At 48.1% G+C, this 17,210-nt stretch overlaps 1 protein-coding gene across 3 annotated transcripts in view; it reads right to left on the reverse strand.

Annotated features, from left to right (window-relative positions):
- The window catches only part of kmt2d (lysine (K)-specific methyltransferase 2D), a 30,935-nt gene that overhangs the window by 5,520 nt on the left and 8,205 nt on the right, over window positions 1-17,210 (reverse strand). For 2 of the 3 annotated variants that reach the window (XM_083975097.1, XM_083975096.1), the window contains exons 17-50: window positions 17,037-17,201; window positions 16,722-16,831; window positions 16,537-16,581; window positions 16,246-16,428; window positions 15,964-16,146; window positions 15,737-15,859; window positions 15,424-15,545; window positions 15,189-15,324; window positions 14,992-15,078; window positions 14,824-14,901; window positions 14,547-14,705; window positions 14,332-14,401; window positions 13,898-14,136; window positions 13,692-13,765; window positions 13,337-13,387; window positions 11,575-13,209; window positions 11,316-11,486; window positions 11,078-11,220; window positions 8,952-10,753; window positions 8,738-8,861; window positions 7,632-7,719; window positions 7,467-7,533; window positions 7,122-7,354; window positions 4,033-6,999; window positions 3,774-3,923; window positions 3,515-3,679; window positions 3,234-3,381; window positions 3,053-3,134; window positions 2,784-2,956; window positions 2,541-2,665; window positions 2,310-2,445; window positions 1,906-2,027; window positions 409-1,789; window positions 149-285 (exon numbers count right to left, since the gene is read on the reverse strand). In XM_083975097.1, coding sequence (XP_083831223.1) covers window positions 149-285; window positions 409-1,789; window positions 1,906-2,027; window positions 2,310-2,445; window positions 2,541-2,665; window positions 2,784-2,956; window positions 3,053-3,134; window positions 3,234-3,381; window positions 3,515-3,679; window positions 3,774-3,923; window positions 4,033-6,999; window positions 7,122-7,354; window positions 7,467-7,533; window positions 7,632-7,719; window positions 8,738-8,861; window positions 8,952-10,753; window positions 11,078-11,220; window positions 11,316-11,486; window positions 11,575-13,209; window positions 13,337-13,387; window positions 13,692-13,765; window positions 13,898-14,136; window positions 14,332-14,401; window positions 14,547-14,705; window positions 14,824-14,901; window positions 14,992-15,078; window positions 15,189-15,324; window positions 15,424-15,545; window positions 15,737-15,859; window positions 15,964-16,146; window positions 16,246-16,428; window positions 16,537-16,581; window positions 16,722-16,831; window positions 17,037-17,201 — 11,674 coding nt within the window. The remainder of the gene's footprint in view (window positions 1-148; window positions 286-408; window positions 1,790-1,905; window positions 2,028-2,309; window positions 2,446-2,540; window positions 2,666-2,783; window positions 2,957-3,052; window positions 3,135-3,233; window positions 3,382-3,514; window positions 3,680-3,773; window positions 3,924-4,032; window positions 7,000-7,121; window positions 7,355-7,466; window positions 7,534-7,631; window positions 7,720-8,737; window positions 8,862-8,951; window positions 10,754-11,077; window positions 11,221-11,315; window positions 11,487-11,574; window positions 13,210-13,336; window positions 13,388-13,691; window positions 13,766-13,897; window positions 14,137-14,331; window positions 14,402-14,546; window positions 14,706-14,823; window positions 14,902-14,991; window positions 15,079-15,188; window positions 15,325-15,423; window positions 15,546-15,736; window positions 15,860-15,963; window positions 16,147-16,245; window positions 16,429-16,536; window positions 16,582-16,721; window positions 16,832-17,036; window positions 17,202-17,210) is intronic. The other variant, XM_083975098.1, reaches the window with a different exon arrangement.

The raw sequence follows: 17,210 nt of genomic DNA on the forward strand, positions 1-17,210 counted from the left end.
ACATGCTTGCAATGTTTAGTTTAATCTATAATGTATTTTCACCGACAAAATCAAATGTTGTTTAGTAAAGGGCTTTGATTACACCTGGGAGATTGACACAAAACAAATGGGACACAAAGTAATGTTCCTTTCTGTGGCAAACTCTTACCGACTCAGTGATTCGCATGACAGCATGAACTGTGAGGCCGTACATTTCCTCTCCTTTGACATGTTCAGTAAACAGCTTTAACAAGGACGATTCATCTCGGAGTTTAGCCACCTGCTGAACTATCCGTTCCCAGATTCCTGGGAGACAAAAATGGCAAATTCAATTCAGTGTGATTAATGTAGCTTATTAATAATTTTAATTGCACAAGTACAACACTCCGGGATACAATGTAATGAAGTGGGTGCAGTGTGTGCTCTTACCCTCCGGAGTTGTGTCGCGGTACTGCAAATCCTCCATGCCATGCTCCAGAACACGCACCTCAAACAGAGGAAGACTCTCATCCTCGCTAATGCGGCAGCGGTAGCGACAGCGCTTGTTGGGCACGCGTGTGCTCCAGTAGATGCGTGTGGCTTCGTAGCCGACTGGGAAGATGGCAGTGGGCGAGTGGAAGTTGGTCATTTGGGAGGGAAGCAACTGGCCGACAGCGTGGAAGATGAGACCGCCGACGCGGAACAGGTGGATACGGTCCCCTCGCTGTAAGATGCTGGCGATCTGTTTCACCTCGTCGCGCTCGATGTAGACGCGCCTTAAGACGGCAAACGCGCTTAGTTCGTCTTCACTGGGGCCCTTCAGTTTATGCTGTGTGCACAACATGGTCTTGTCCTTGAAGAACATGCAGCGTGCCCGGATGGCACAGGCAAAGTGGTAGACATTCGGGCATCGCAGTCTGTTGCAGCTGTTGGTGGCGCCCGTTTTCTGGCAGTATGCGCAAAGAGTCCGCAATCCGCGACGCAGGGCTACCTCCACGTTGATGAGGGCACCCCCCTGCGTCTCGTACACTTCGGTGGACCACAGGGCACAGTTGAGGTGAACCCACAGGTCCACGTCAATGTTGAGCAAGCGGCCGGGGCCGTCTGTAGCTCCATCGCCTTCCTCGTGGCAGAAACAGCATTTGCGTTTATCCCGAGGCAGCTTGTCCGGCCTGAGTGTAATGCGCAAGCGTTCCATCAGCTCAGACACTTCCCGGCTGTTCTCTTTCTTAGACCCGCCCTTACGTATCGAGATGACAATCTGAAGACGCTTCCAACGAATCCCCTTCCATTTTTTCACTTTGGGGTGCACCACCTCCTCATCTGGGGAGAGGGGCCGGCGCTGTTTGATAGCCTTCGGGGAGGACTCCATATTGCTGGGAGAATCTTTAGGAGGTTGTTCTGGATCAGGAGCCGAGTCCTCCTCCTTGATAGTAGGACTCAGATCCTGCTGGTCTTCAGCAGGAGCAGCAGGATCAGAAACTGCAGAGACAGGCGGTGGATCGGTGACTGGTGGTTCTGGAGCAGCAACTTCAGGCTCTGTGACATCAGGTGGTTGAGCAGCATCGGTGGGAGGACCAGGATCCGTCTCAGGTTCAATCTTGATTTGGACACTGGCCGGGCTGGAGGGGGAGGGCGATGGAGAAGCTGATTTTTTGGTAGGCTCAGCCTCACTCGCTGGAGCTGGGACAGATGGGGAAGGTTGTGGAGGAGACGGTGATGGAGGTGGCGATTCCTCCACTGGTATGACAGGAAGGTGGCGCACATCCAAGTCACTTACATTGGTTGTATAACAGTGCTGGACTGGTTTGTCCTCTTTTTCTGGGAATTCCTGGGAAAGAAATGCACATGTGAGGTCTACAACTTTCAAGAAATATACAGTACAAGGAATTTGTTTAGTTTTTTCAAAAAGTCATCATTTTGTACACTTCTCAAGAGCTAACTGACCTGTTTAATAAGTGCCAGGATGTCCACTTGTTTCTTCAATGTGCAGCCGGGCAGAGACACGTCAAACTGTCGCAGCCACTCATCCTGACTGGGCGAAGCACCATCCTTTGTGCAAAGAGTGCCTGCAAAACATCACCAACTTAATATTAAACATCTCAACTCACGTGCTCGAGCTACAGAGATGGGAATCGCAAGAGGCCAAAGGGATTAAAAGATAAGACATCGTGTTAGCTTCAGCAGATAATTTAATTTGGAAGAAGATATACTGCACAACTCGCCGTAGGCTGACATGAGAAATGTCTTGACATAGATGTCAAGACACTGTATGATTAAACTACCGAAACCCAGACGATCCAAATGAGCTAAAAAAAAAAATAAAAAAAAAAAAAAATCTAGAGGCATACCTGACTGGCTGGGTCCTTTCCCAGGCCCATCCACTGCAGGCATGTCAGGGTTTTGAGAAGGGAAAGTGACCTCATAAGAACCTGGCATTCTGATGTTAAGCAACTGGGCCATAGCCATCATCACGTGATTCAGTTTCTGGGGGGGGAGGGGGAGCCAGTTCAAGTTTTTGTTAACAATACATGGAGATAAGGAAAGGTTAAACAGGGTGCAATGATATCAGGGCTTAGTACCTTGGCTGCAGCAGAGGACAATGTGAAGGTAACAGACACCTCGTTGTTTTTGGCCTTGTCCCAGTGGTTGGATGTGGAAACTACCTTGTTATCAGCCGCTTCAAATGGTTTGTTTTCTGGGAATGCTACAAGAAAAGCAAATGGGATTTTTATGTAAAAGTCTCAACCATTAAAATGTAATGCAAAACTCTCCTGTTGTTGTGAAGGGGAGTTACATTTAGCATTTAGGAGGTTGTGTAATACCTGGTATGGCAGTGCGAGGTATGAGGGGGATGATGGGGGATATTGCCCTTTCTGTCTCCTCCTCTTTAGGCTCCCGTAGGTGAGGGAAACGTGGTGTCTCATCTCCTACATTACTCTCAGGGGACGATGCTGGGACGATGCTTTCAGGGGCATCCTCGTCGTCGCTCTCCATTCTGTTGAATACAAGGACATTTCCTACATTTATAGCCTCGGCAACAACAAATCAATGTGTTCTGGTAGACGAAGAAAAACAAATCGCCCTATTGTACCTGATGTCCTCATTCTGGTTATGTGGTGGGGTGGGGAGAGCTGCCAGAATGTCTACACTCTTTACCTCCTCTGTAACAGATTCTTCAGGGAAAATGAGAGAGGAGAACCCAGTTACTGAAAAACTGCAGATTAAATATTTATGTAACACAATAATTTCATGCCAAATCTCTCATTGTTTACCCATAGGCTCTTCTGCTGGCTCTGTGTCTTTCTGACCCTCAGATAGCTCCTCCCCAGGAGTCACTCCATTCAGCATCTTGTGTTGGACTGAGGGTGGAGGAGTAGGCGGCAGGGAGGATGGGGGTGTTGGTGGGTTACTGAGGTTGCTCTGTAAAGGCACAAAACAAAAAATACATGATTGTAAAACAAGAGTTCGTTCTTGAAGACGCATTTATCAACAACCAAATGTTGTCACAACCTGCCACAGCTAACCAGTGGTACATATTACAGCTTGGTTATACCTTAGTGAGCAACTGAGAATAGTAGTCTGGGATGTTGTCCAGCACTGCGTTTCCAAAGGATCCTTTGAGCTGGGCTTTGCCGTTGGCCGGGCTGCTTCCAAAAGGCGCAAACAGATCCAGACTGGCAGTAATGGAAGGCTCCATCAGGGGCAGCAGAGAGAGACCCTGAAAGGTACACATCCATTAGTCCATATGATGAAGAACAACTCAATACAATAATGGCGAATATTGCCGAAATCAATATTTTTCATTCTATTACCTGTTTGAGTTGCTTTATCAAGGCCTCAGCACTTTTTCCAACTTCGTCTTTCTTATTTTTCTTGCGTGCGTTAGGGCCTCTGTCTCCAGTTGCCTTATTAGTGCGCTTTGGTTTTTGTACAGGAGCCCTTTTTGTTATAGACTGTAAATCCTGTAAAAGATTGAGGAAATGAAAAAGTGTTTTTTTTTCTTCCCCCCCAACAAACAACAGTATAATTAGGACAAAAACGATGAATGTACTTAAACAAAAACACACAAACCTCCATATTTCGTGGAGTCCCTTGAAGTTTTTGCTCCAGCATTGCCAATTTACTGTTGATGTGGCCATTGATCTCATTGTGGATGCCTTCAGAAGGTCTCTGTGCACCAAGCTGAAGGTTCTTAGTTCGCAGGAGTTTCTGTAGTAGTTGCTGTCCAGTCTCAGATCTGGGGCCTTGAGTTCCAGGGTCTCCAGCCATGTTCCCGGCATTAAAGCTGGTGTTGTTCACAGGTGTAACCAGCTCACCTGTCGCTTCTCGCTTTATAGCCCCAGGATGGGCCTCTGCTGCACCGTCACACTGAACCTCCCTCGGCTCCTGTTTGATGTTCTGTAGAGTCATCTTGCACACCTCTCCTTCTCTAGAGCCGTGCTGTGTGTGGGGAACATTGCTCTCTGTAACCTGCTGCGGCTGTTGCTGAACATTCATGCCCTTCTGTGGCCCGTTGGGGATGACCGACATCATCTGAGATGTTTCACTACCTGACGTTTGACTCTCCACTTTCAGTCCAGGACAATTGAGTGGACTCTTGGCTCCAGGCGACCTGAGTGGGGATGCTCTGACTTGGTTGTATGGACTTCCCCTTCCAGCCCTGTTGTCAGCTACAGAAGGTGACGACACATGGGACGAATGGGGTGAGGCTGGGTGGGCTGGGCTCATTCCAAAGGGGCCTCGAGGAGAATAGGCGTGAGACGGAGAGCCCTGCATTCGACTTGCAGCAGCCGCCATTAGTGCTTGCTGTTGGTTCTGGTTGGGGGTGGGGGGACGCATACCCATAACTTGATTAAATGCATGCCGTTGTGGGTCCCCGGGAGAATTAGGTAATGGCTGACGTGGAGATGTTGGTCTTATCATACGAGCCTGGTCCATCGGGGATCGCGGCACTGGTATCTGGCCTCTCATGACATGTTGCTGCATCATTTCCCCGACTTGTGGCTGCTGCTGCCCAGGGACCATCATGCCGTGCTGTATCTGAGGAGCAACACCGGGTTGTTGGCCCAACTGTTGTTGAGGACCCACTGCTCCGGGCTTCCCCATGGCTCCATATGGTATCTGTTGGCCTTCCATCCCTTGCATCTGCTGCCCAATCTGACCTGGCGGCATGTGAGGCCTCAACTGGCCTTGCTGTCCCTGACCCATGGACATTCGCAGCATCTGTCCCTGTTGGAGCTGCCTTTGGGCAATCATGGCCTGTATATGCTGTATCTGCTGGTTTGGGGGGAGGTTACGGAGCTGAGGATTCTGGGCAATAGCAGCTGAGATATTGATAGGGGTGCGGATTTGTCCAGGTGGAACTCCTGGCCTTTGTGCCATCATTCCTTGTTGCTGGACTCTCATCATGCCCATTATAGCCTGTTGTTTTTGCTGCTGGGCTATTAGCGCTTGCTGCTGTTGACTATGGCCCATCACAACAGGCTGTGGCTGGTGGTGCTGGCCAATGATCTGCTGATGGATGCTGGGGTCTTGTGGCTGCTGCATGGCATTTTGAGCCGTTTGCTGTTGTTGCTGAGATAGAAATTCGACTGGTTTGCCTTCTTCTTTAACAGTCATCAAAACAGGCTTGTCAGCACTGTGGGGGCCTTGCCGCTGGATGGTCAGTGGAAGCTGCTGTTGAAGCACACCAGTTTGTTGGTTTACAACTAAACCTGGTTGTTGCTCAGGTACAGACTGAGGATTGGATTGTTGCTGCTGGGCCATATACACCTGGTTTTGCTGTTGCTGCTGTTGTAACTGCTGTCGTGCAAAATCCGTTTGATTATCATTCCCGGGGCCAAGCTGAGTCATCTGATTGGGAGTGGATGGTCCACTCTGCTGTGGTGGTGTTCTTGGATCAGGGCTCAGAATCCCACCCTCTTTTGGACCTGAGTTTTGGCACTCTGTAGCTCCATGTGGCTGCGGTGTGATACTTCCTGCTGAAGGTGAGGAACCCATCTGTGGGGTAGAGGGTTGGGAGAGCACTCCTTGTTCGTGGCTAGACTGATTGATCAATTGGGTTGGTTGTCTTTGCTGTGCCATCTGCTGCTGCTGCTGGAGGTGGGCCAGATTTTTTGCAAGGTTCTGCTGCTGCTGCTGCTGCTGTTGTTGTTGCTGAGATGCAATCATCCGTTGTGCTAGAAGGTTCTGTTGTTGTGGAGTCAACTGGGTTTGGGGACCCCTGAGGCCCACGTGACCTGGAGGTCCAACCATTCCTTGCTGACCCATCATCAGCTGAGGCCTCTGTTGCTGCGGTGGTGCAATTGCCTGGTTTCCCACAATTCCTGGTTGAGTTGCCATCATGGCTTGAGCGTGGTTAATGGGCTGGCCTCCTACAAGGTTCTGCGGCGGTGGAGCTACAGACTGGCCTCCAACCATTCCTTGTGGAACCTGCACCATGTTCTGCTGACCGGCCTGGTTGGCAAGCATCCCCTGAGTGCCTGCTTGTTGTTGTGCCATAAGTGGGTTCCCCATCATAGCAGACTGTGGGTGAGCTACCAAGCCAGGCTGCTGATTTGGGTGTGGCATGGATTGCTGGCCCATCGTCACCTGCTGCTGTTGCTGGAGCTTTGCCATTTGCATCCTATGTTGAAGCTGTCTCTCTTGGAGAAGCCTGGGGTCTGCACCTTGCATCCCAGGCCCCTGTGGAAAGAATCCTGTTGGAGCCCCTGGGGGGCCTGGGGCCCTGACACCACTGGCTCCCAGAGCTGCAGGCAGCTGAGGTTGGGCTCCTCCAATAAAGGGTTGCCTGTCAGGATGTCCCTGGGGCATTCTGACGGGCATCCCCCCTTGCTGCATCATGCCAGGGTGCTGAGCCATTACTGGTGCTCCCTGTTGGCCCATCATCATCTGGGCAGGCATCTTGTTGAACATGTGAGGAGGGGGGCCCTGAGCAGAATGACCTGGCGTAAGAAGACCTGAGCCTTGCTGATGCTGCTGTTGTTTGCTCCTGTACTCTGCAATAAGATTGGTGTGCTCCTTCTGCTGCTTGCGTACCTAGAACAGAATAATTATGAAGAGGTCAGAAATTGCAAATCAAGATGCCCACTGTCTTTGGTGCTGACAAGTTTGTAGTGTTTTTATAAATGATTTTTACGGAATCTTTAAAATCTACATACCTGGTCAAGTTGTTTCTGAATTTTGCTCTGCTCTTCTGTGACTAACTTGAGCTTCTCTGCATCCGCCTCAGCAAACTCCCTGCCAGCTTTCTTAGCAGTGCGTTGCTTAGCACACAGTGCCTTGCGTGATTTGCGATGAACTCCAATCTGTTCCTCCAGAAATTTTAACTGCATTTGAAGTAGCTGCTGGGTGTGAAGAAGCCATTCTTCATATTGGTGCTGTTCTGCATCATCTATAATAGAAGAAAATTACTTTTACATCCACAAATTATTTTGAGGACAATATAGCACTTTTCCATTTAACTAAACACATGACTAACAAGAGCGAATATTCAAATAACATACTGATGATTCCTTGCACAAACTGTGGTGGGTTAGGTCTTGACTGGGTGGGATCACTTGTTTCTCCCTCCTGAACACAAACAGAAATCATACAAATAAGTCAGTCATCTACATAGGACCTCCAGTCACATCCAATACAAATCACTTCTGAAAGGCAGGACAGCGTACCTTTGGTGGCCCAGGTGCAAGTTGGCCTGGATCTGTGCCCTGCGCCCCTTCTGAGGCAAGCCTCTGAGCAAGCAGAGACACTTGTTGCCTGATGAGAGCAAAACAGGAGATGTTTGACTATATCTGCAGTATAATAAACAATGGTTTGTAGGGGTGCACTTTTTCTACATGCTTCACCTGTTGAATTTGATAATTACTGTAAATGCTCTGATAATGAAATGTAAATAATAAATGCTTTATTTGTGATGAAGGTTTTGTTTAATGGTCCTACAAAATGTTTTTTATTTTTACTGTCATCACTCAGGGTATCAAAGAAATAAAGACAAGCATTTTTGAAAATAATTATCACTGTCCAAAACAGTGCAAGTTAAGGCTTACTTGACTTTGCATAATTTGATACAGTTTTAGATACTGTATCTCACAGACCTGTATGATTGTGTGATCCTTGGTAGAGCTATGTGCTGGTCATATAAACCATTGTCTGTAACCCAGCACGAACTTGGATTGATTGCTTTGTTAAATTTACAACTGACTGTGATGTATTGGGTTTTATTTTGTTTCCAGCATGTTCAGTTGTTGGTAAAGAATGTGTGATACTAGAGCAAAGCACATGCTTTCAAATGTAGAAAAGCTAACTCTGTTTGCCCACTTGGGGGCAGCAGATGCATGTAGCAATTTTTTTGTAGCCATGCAAGTAAAACATTCACTCTCTTCGTGGTATTATCTGACACTTCAGCTGGTTATTGCTCCATTACATTCACTTGCTGACTCACTATCTGCTGTTTGGTGCTTGGCAGGCATTATACCATCAATTAAATCAATAAAAATAGTGGATAAGCAGGAAATAGCATGCATGTAACATTTCACTACTGTTTCAAACCAAAGTCAGCAGTTGTGGTATTTTCATCTCTTTTTTTGGTGTATACTCCAAACAGCAGTAATTTACTTGTTTGACAGCCTTGTGGGCTGGATGCATGCTCTGCTTGGTGATAGCAGTATGATGATGTATGTCTACAGATGAAGATGCCAAATACAAAATTACTGTCATTCTCATCTAAGTTTTTTAGTAAAATTAAAACAACAACAAACTTATGTTTAAAAAGTACCTGTTAATACCAGGGGGACCACCCATTGGATCTTGTGCCAACACTCTCTTGATACCCTTAAGTGCCACCATCTTTGCCTTGGCAATCGGGTCCATGATGTCATCAGTAGCAAATTTCTCTAAATCTGCAATCAAAGAACACAATATTTGTTTCTGTTATAATATGAAAATAATCATAACACAGAGTAAAACCATAAACTACTCAGATTTCTTACCTTTATCTGGGAAGAAATTGTTGGCCAGAGGTGACTGTTTAACCACTGGCTGCGGCTGTGGTTGATGACCAAGACCTGTATGGATCCCTGGCTGGATCCCTGACTGGATCCCCGGCTGCACCATCCTCATCATGGCCTGCTGCTGGGCCATGGGCAGGTGAGGTGGCGGTGCCATTCCAGGTCCCATGAGCCTTTGCTGCTGCTGCATCATGTGTGGAGGACGAGGTACCATCCCTGGCTGACCCATGATTCCTTGGGGAGGTGGACGATGATGGTGCTGCAGCATTATCTGCCCAGGTGCTTGTGGATTTGGCTGTTGATTTGGGAGACCGGGAAAATGAGGTGCCATGCCTCCCTGGTGGAGGGAACTCAGCTGCTGCTGCTTCTGTTGCTCCTTCTTCTCGTGCTCCAGCAGATCCTGTATTAGAAGAGGCAGTTCACCATCTAAAGAGCTCTCTACCTTTGCCAAATCTACAGCAGGAGAGTGGTGTCCTACATCAGGGAGCCCCAATGGATCATCACCAATATCTGTATGTGGAGCGGCGGGAGGAAAAGTCAATGGGTCAGCTTGTCCTGGCAGGGGGTAGGAAAGACCCCCCAATCGAACAGAGCTGAGTGAAGCTGACGGGTTTTCTGTTTGTGCAGGCTTGGTCGATTGTGTGGTCCCACCAAGGAGCATTGATACTGCCTCACCCATTTCATCTTTCACCACTACCTGCCCAGGCTGAAGCTGGGGGGTCAGACCTCTGTCTTCTATTTTTACTTTGGAGATATCAACAGTTTCTGTTGAGCGTGGCAGTTGCGTAGCAGAACCACCTGCACTGGCAGCGGCAGGGGCGGTTGGGAGAGACTTTTGCCCTGGCTCCACTTTGGCTTTTCCTTCCACTTTGACATGTGCAGCTCCAGAGGAAGATGAAGGTGCTTCACTTTCTGCTTCCACCAACCGCAGCTGGTCTGAGAAGACATCCTTCGGGTCTCCTTGGTCCAGTTCAGGGTCAGTGTAAGCCAGAAGATCAAACTCATCACTGTTTAGCAAGTCGTCTAGATGTGGATCATTGGTTTCAAGGTTATCCAGGTTGCCCAAGTCATCATCTCCTTTGTCAGGGTCCAAGTCTAGAGCCAAATCATCCTCATCCTCCACACCTCCATCCCCTGGAGCATCCCCAAGCCCATCAAGATCAGGCTCTGGCAGCTCCTCGCTGCTTGCTACCGTGGCAGTCTGGGGCTCTGTGACGAGGCTCGACTGTGGAAGCTGATGCTGGTCAGTGCTAGGAGTGTTGGGATTGGGAGTCGCCTGAGACTGCAGGTGGGTCTGTTGTGTTACCGGGCCTGCAGACTGCTGAGGCAGTAAAACTGACAGTCCACCCTGCTGTAACCCCAGCTGCGACTCCCCACCCCCTCCTGCTTGAATGCCACCAACTCGAGCTATGGGATGTTGCTGAACATAAGCGGCCGCCATCTCTTGCTGTGGAAAGAGACGTGGTCTGGGCTGGGGTCCACGGGGCATGAACTGGGGCCGCAGGGCCAGCCTCTGTGAGTTGTGTCTCAGTTCAATGAACTGCGGTGGGGGGCCTTGACCCATCGGCTGCATCGTCTCTCCTCCATGTCCTGTTATCATGGTGTGAGGGTTGCCCATGTTCTCCATACCCTGGATGTTGACAGCAGGGTTAAGATTTTGCCTTATGCCCATAGCCTCCATGCCAGGCTGGGGGAACCTTCTTGGAGCTGCTGCTTGGCCCTGCCACTGTGGAGGGAATGGTGGACGGGCAAACATGCCCTGAGGTCTGATGGGCCCTGGTGGCCTGGAAGACAGAAATGCACAAAAATAAATACATTTTAATTTAAACACTGCTTGTTGCATTACAGAATTTTGAAGATGCGAGGGCTGGGACTATTTTTAGGTGTTAAAAGTATTTCTTTGAGTCCAAGTAATTATTTCATGATTATTTCACAAATCAGTACAATTTACGTATATATTTTTAAATATTGTTAAGTTTATGGCTACCGGTACTTGCATGCTAGAATTGTAACCAACTCAGATAAAAGACGGTAAAATATCTTGGATTCATATGTAAAAATTCCCTTGCTGCTGGCTTAATATTAACCCATTTCAATTAAGTGATTACCTTAGTGCACTAGGATCCATAATAGCAGTGGTTCCTGTAGGTGGTGGGCAAATGAGCTTGTCCTCCATGCCTCCAACGGGCATAGGCATCTTCCCCGCCACAGAAGCCTGAGCTCCAGCAGTAGCAGCAGTAGCAGAACGATCCTAGAGTGAGTAAGAAATAACAGCATGAATAAGTAAATGTATCATTATTGTTATATTAATTTCATTCAGTCAGTCATATTGCTTCAGGTGTGTACCTGTGGATAAGGTGGTGGTGCTCTATGGACCTTATTGTCTTGTTGAAAGGCCCCAATCTCTCCTCCAGACCAGCCAGGGGATACACTACCAGCCGCAGCAGCCTCTTTCTCTTGTCTCATAGAATTTCTTTGCATTTGTTGTCTGATCAAAAATTCCCTCAGTCTCTGGCGCTAAAAAAAACAACACACACACACAGTAGATTAGTAAAACATTCAAGAAGAACTTAGAATAATCATTCATGGGTCAATATTATGATACCTGTCTGTGCTTCTCCAGCTCAGATGGGCTAAGGCCTACTAATGCAGGGTCCTGCACAGTTGACATGTCAGGCATTTCTTGACTGCCTGGCATTGGTGGCTGATGAGGTGTGTCTGGAGGGCGGACAGCGGGTAGTTCTTGAGATCCAGAAGGAGGTGGGACTCTGGAGTTGAAGCCGTCTGCCCCCATGGTCTGTTGACTTTGTGTCTGCGGTTGCTGTAGCTGCCCCTGTACCATCTGACTCTGCTGTTGGGGCATTTGGAGGCCTCCTGTGCTGGGGCTACGGCTGAAGTTAGGTGCTGCTGATGGTTTGCCAGATAGAGGGTCCCCCATGGAACTGTTGGTGGGATGGGGTGGAGGTGCCTGGTTGGGATGAGGTGAGCTTTTGTAACATGTGCTTCCCTCTGGGGCAACAGAGGGCGGACGAGGTGGTTTGTGGATAGTAGCAAAATGGTCTCTAGACTGGGGCCTTGAAGGTGGCTGAGAACAAGGGTCTGGGGACTGGAAACGTTGGGCAGCAGGAGACTGGACACTGTAACCATCGTTGGACAGGCCACCAGGAGTGTGGGGAGACTGAGCGCTGCCCTGGGACTGTGGGCTTGAGGGCACTCTAGGGCATAGTTCCTGTTGGGAAACAGGATGTCTCTGGGGTCCGAGAGAACAGCCGTCACCTGACTGTGGTCTGGGAGTTGGTGGTGGCTGAGTGTGGGAATCAGAGAACGAATGGGAGGGAGACTGCCTGTAGCCCTCAGAGGGATGGCCGGGGGAAGCTCCAGGGTGAAGTGCGCCACCTTCCCCTTGGTGCATCCTTGGCGTCATAGGGGCCTTGAATAAACCGTCCCCAGACTCTAGCATCCCAGCAGGGGAGCCAGAGGATAGGTCGGGTCTTCCAACCGCAGAGGACCGTGGAGAAGGTGCACTCATGTCAGCCCTGTACTGCCCTGTGCTTGCAGGTGAGGAAGCCACCGCAGAGGGTGACGGGGAAGAGCCATATTCTGGCCGTCCCATTCCTTGCTGGGTTCTAAAAGGATCACCGTAGTGAGTGTTGTGGGGTGGCGAGAAGATGGGTGAATCCCCAAGCCCAGCACCTCTTGAATGAGGACTTTCTGGAGGTCCTAGGGATTCCTGAGAGCCTTGCTGTGATTGTGGTAGATGACCTTGCTGCTGCTGCAGCTGTGATCTGAAGTAGGGGTCAACCTGCTGAGCCCGTCTGGGGGTTCCAGGAGTTCCTGGTTGCATGTCGAATGGGCCAAGACTGGCTGGCCGTCCCTGAGGAGGACCCTGTGGGCCGGAAGTAGAATAACCTGAGGAAGAGGCCTGTAAAGGGCTGGCCCCAGCGTGGGAGAAAGGTGTGGTTGGGTGAGAATGAGAATGGGGCGACTGAGAAGGAAGCTTAGCCAGGGGATCTGTCCGGATTTCAGCTGACCCTGGGGTCTTAACAGGTCCATCTGAGAAAAATACAGAGGATGATCCTGAATCTGGAGGGAAGGGAAATGGGCTTTCTGCAGAGCTGGGCTGGGAAGAGACAGATGCAGAGCCTGAGGGTGGAGGGATCTGGAGGTGTAAACTGGGCCTTTCGGACTTCACGCGCCCTGGCTCTTGCTTGACTGGCCGGCACACCTGGCTCTCTGCCTGCTAACCAAAGAGAAAACAGAGAAAAACATAAATTAGCTCTACAACTCTGAAGTAGGATACCAAACATTTTTTTCATCCTGACACTAAAATAGGATAATAAAAAAAAGGATGCAGACGCTGAACTTACCTTCTGTGCCTTGTTGATCCTCTGAGCTGCTCGGTTATCTTTGGCCTTTTGCTAGAGAAAATAACTAGATGTTAAGATATGCACCACTCAAAATAATGGTGAAAGACATTTTACATTAGAGTAGCAGTTTCCTGTATTTCTGTGTTGGGTGAATCTTCCCTGAAGACTTCCTGCATAGGAGTAAGAGGTGCACGAGCCAATAGATGAAATATGACTTACAGAGTAACAAGAATCTGATACCATTTATTACATTTTAGAAAGCTGTGTTACAACCGCCCCTCAGGGTACAATGGTTAAGTGTAAATGTAAATCATTTTTTAAACAAAACCATAAGAAACAAAAATGTAGAATCTACCAGATATGGAGCCTTGTCAGCAGCTGACACCTTCCTCCAGATCTTCATGATTTGTTTACAGCGACTAGCCCAGTCTGTGACAGGAGAAATATAACAGTTGCTCGTAATCCAACAGTGATATATGTATACCTTACTTTTAAAAAAGCTTGACAGTTAGTCCAAATAATTGGTTGGTCATAGCCGTGTAGTATTTCTTCCACACCCACCTGGGTAGTCCTGTTTGAGCGTGAGAAAGTTGGTGTTGGCATAAAGCACAGGTGAAATGGTTGAGAGTTCTCCTAGCTCCTCGTCCTTCTCCCAGCGCTGAAGACTGCGCTGGTTGTAAGACAGCCCATCACCCTCTGCCTCAGTGGGGGTTGGTGGGGAGGAGGGGGTTGCTGGGGTAGAGGGAGTGGCCCAGGGACTCTCCTCACCCCCATCTGGACTGAACAGCCCTCCTCTGTCCCTGTACACCACACAAGAGCGTAATGTTTTATTAGAAGGGCTTGGATGTGTCAACAAAAGAACAGAAGTCTATTCCAAAATGGAAAGAAATAGAAATATGCATCTTTCACACATTCATCTACTGCACTAGTCGCTGCTAAATTAAAAACCGACTGCTGTAAAATAAAATGGACTAGGCGATTCAGTCAAGTCCTACCGCATGTCAAAGAACGGCGACTGAGAGAGGCCAGGAAAGGCATCCATCATTCCAGCTGAGGGCAGGGACCCTGCAAGAGATCTGCAATGAATCTCAAGCCAAGCCTCACTTAAACCTTATTTGTGTCGTTAGTTCTGAATTGTACAAAAGATATGGTTTCGAACTTCAAAAAGGTTTGAGTGACATGATCATCTACAGCTACCCTTTGTACACACCTGAGAGGAGAGCTCTCTGTGGCAGAGCGCTACGATTGAGTTCTCCCTTATTGCCCTCTAAGATGGGCTTCATGCCTCCTAAAGAGGAGCCATCTGACACTCCCAGAACCTTTCTGAAGAACTGCTCAGAGTCCTGACTTTCCACCCCTTGAGGAAGACCTGTCACACAAGCACAGGAACATGTAGGACAGGATGTCACATAAGGTATTGAATATTTCCCAAAGTTAGTTGTTTTTTTAAATTATATCTATACCATAATATCTTCTCAGGGGATTACCTTCACTTTTTTCTGCATCCGAGTCATGAGGATCAGTTGATGTCTGGTCCTTTAGCGACGACGACGGTGCAGAAACTCCTACAAGTGTTCATTTTTAGAATCAAGTTGGAATTGCCTCATGACCTTAACAAATAAACCAGTAGCCTCAGAGTCCAAAGAGACACTTACCTGCACATTCTCCCTGAGCTTGGGGGGCCTCACTCCCCTCTTGCTTGACAGGAAAATTATCTTCCACCGCACGATCCTTGGCCTCAACTATGGAGAGAAGCACAAAGGTCTCATACTCTGTGCTGACCTTTGCCACACCCACCATTACAAATAATTTGCAGAGTTTCTTGTGTCACGGGTCAAGTTAGCATTCTTACTTTCTGGGGCAGTAGTTCTGACCCCTGATGGTGCTGGTAATGAAGGTCGGACAGGACATGCACCTGGCCTCTGCCCTGGGGGTATCATTACAGCTTTCTTACCCAAGTCTATTAGTGTCTTCCCAAAGAAAGCCTCCTGCAGTGAAATACAAACATTTAAAATGTGAATATTACATAACTGAGTACACAAAGCTTCAAATTTGTTTAAAGTATAGGGCACAGAGAGATTGTTAACCTGGAGATAAGCTGGAAACATGTCCTCAAGTTTACTCTTTTTTCGGCCTCGACGTTTCTTGGCCTGTTCTTCACCCTCCACTGGTTTAGGATCCATTATGTTATCCGTGTCAGGATGGGGTCCTATGCATACATAATCACAAAAGACAAGCATTACTTTCACATCTTGGCAGAACATACAGCATTGCTTTGAAGCAAAAGTTAAGCAAGGAGCAACCCTTTTTTGGTTAATGACCCTTGCATTCTTGACCAATAAAAAACAAGGTTAAGTAGTTGGTTGAAATGAAATTCAACAGTCCGTTGTTGTCACTAACCGTCCTCAATGGTTCTTTCTATTGGATGTCCATCCAACATAGTCTCTCCAGCCAGCTGGGCAAAAAATTCTTTCTTCATCCGCGTGTGACACTTCCTTTGTCGCACCATGAAGCCTCCAATTCCTGGTAGAATTTATAATTTAAATATTTATAAATGTTTTGTGTATGATCAGGCATCCACATGGAAGTTACAATTTATTTTGACTTATTAAGTCGACGTTGCTCACCAGGCCTATAAGGTTTCCGCTTTCTTTTTTTGCTGTCTTCTGTCTCGTCCGCGCCCCCTTTGAGACCGTCGCAGTCAGCCATGCCATCAGTGCCTCCCTCAGCACCTGCTTCCCTCTCAGCACCACCGTCTCTGTCGGGGCTCCCAGGGTTATCCATCTTGGAATCACATTCCATGGGCTCCCCTTGGTGTACAAGATAAAATAGCATCCCATTAAAAAAGGAACAAAACAAAAACATCAAAATTGTTCATACACCAACAGATAAGCTGACAGCGTGCCAACCTTTTCCATCTTCCCCCTCTCCTTCAACCTCTCCAGATCCATCGGGGCCTCCATCACAACACAGCGTGCCAAGACGGGAGCGACGTTGCCTTCTCTTGTGCAGGGGAGACATGGAGATGGTGCGAAGCAGAGACATACCCGATTCCGTCAGCCACACACCCTCCAACCAGTAGAACTGGGGTTCTGCAAAAGGAAAATTGCTCATCTGAATGACTCACAATAAAACACACAAAAGTCAACTGTGCAGAATGTGCTTGTGATAATTAACATGAATAAGCAGCATTCACTGACCTGGCTCTTTGATCTTTATTGAAGCCATGATGGCTGACTCTACTACTGTGACCAAAGGCAAAAGGCAGATGGAAAACACAAAAAAAAACCATGTCATCAGTAAAGACAGGAATATGCTGCAAATATTTTTGAGACCACAATTTTAATTTCTTCACTTTCAACATGGTGTCATTTTCGAAACTCACCCACGGGTTTCGGAACATATGGGGTGCAGGATGTGCAGGCAAAGCCCTCATCAGAAGCTTGTTCCACCTCATCCTCTGTGTACAGACTCTCACAGACAGCATGGACCCATCTGCACAGGCACACAGAAATACATTGATACGCATACTTTTCATCACCAATCACACCGCAAATCAAAGATGTTATGGAATAATTCATGATATGAAAAGTACATGAATAATCCATTCCCCGCTTGTCTTCATTAGCTGTGGTCTCATGAATACCTCCGTTTCGGTGTCTGTGTGTGTGCGTGTGTAGTTCTAATGAGCAGTACCCACCGGTCACAGTACTGACACTGCAGCAACAGCTCCTCCTCCATGAAGTTCTCTCTGCATACCGGACATGAGACGAGGCTGGCACATGGGCCACAGTGGGTGTAGTTGTTCTGCCACTCACAGTGGAAGCCTGGTGAGTTGGAACCACACTGCACACAGCATACACACCTGCAAAGC

The sequence above is a fragment of the Trachurus trachurus genome (genome assembly GCF_905171665.1).
Source record: "Trachurus trachurus genome assembly, chromosome: 7".
NCBI lineage: Eukaryota > Metazoa > Chordata > Actinopteri > Carangiformes > Carangidae > Trachurus > Trachurus trachurus.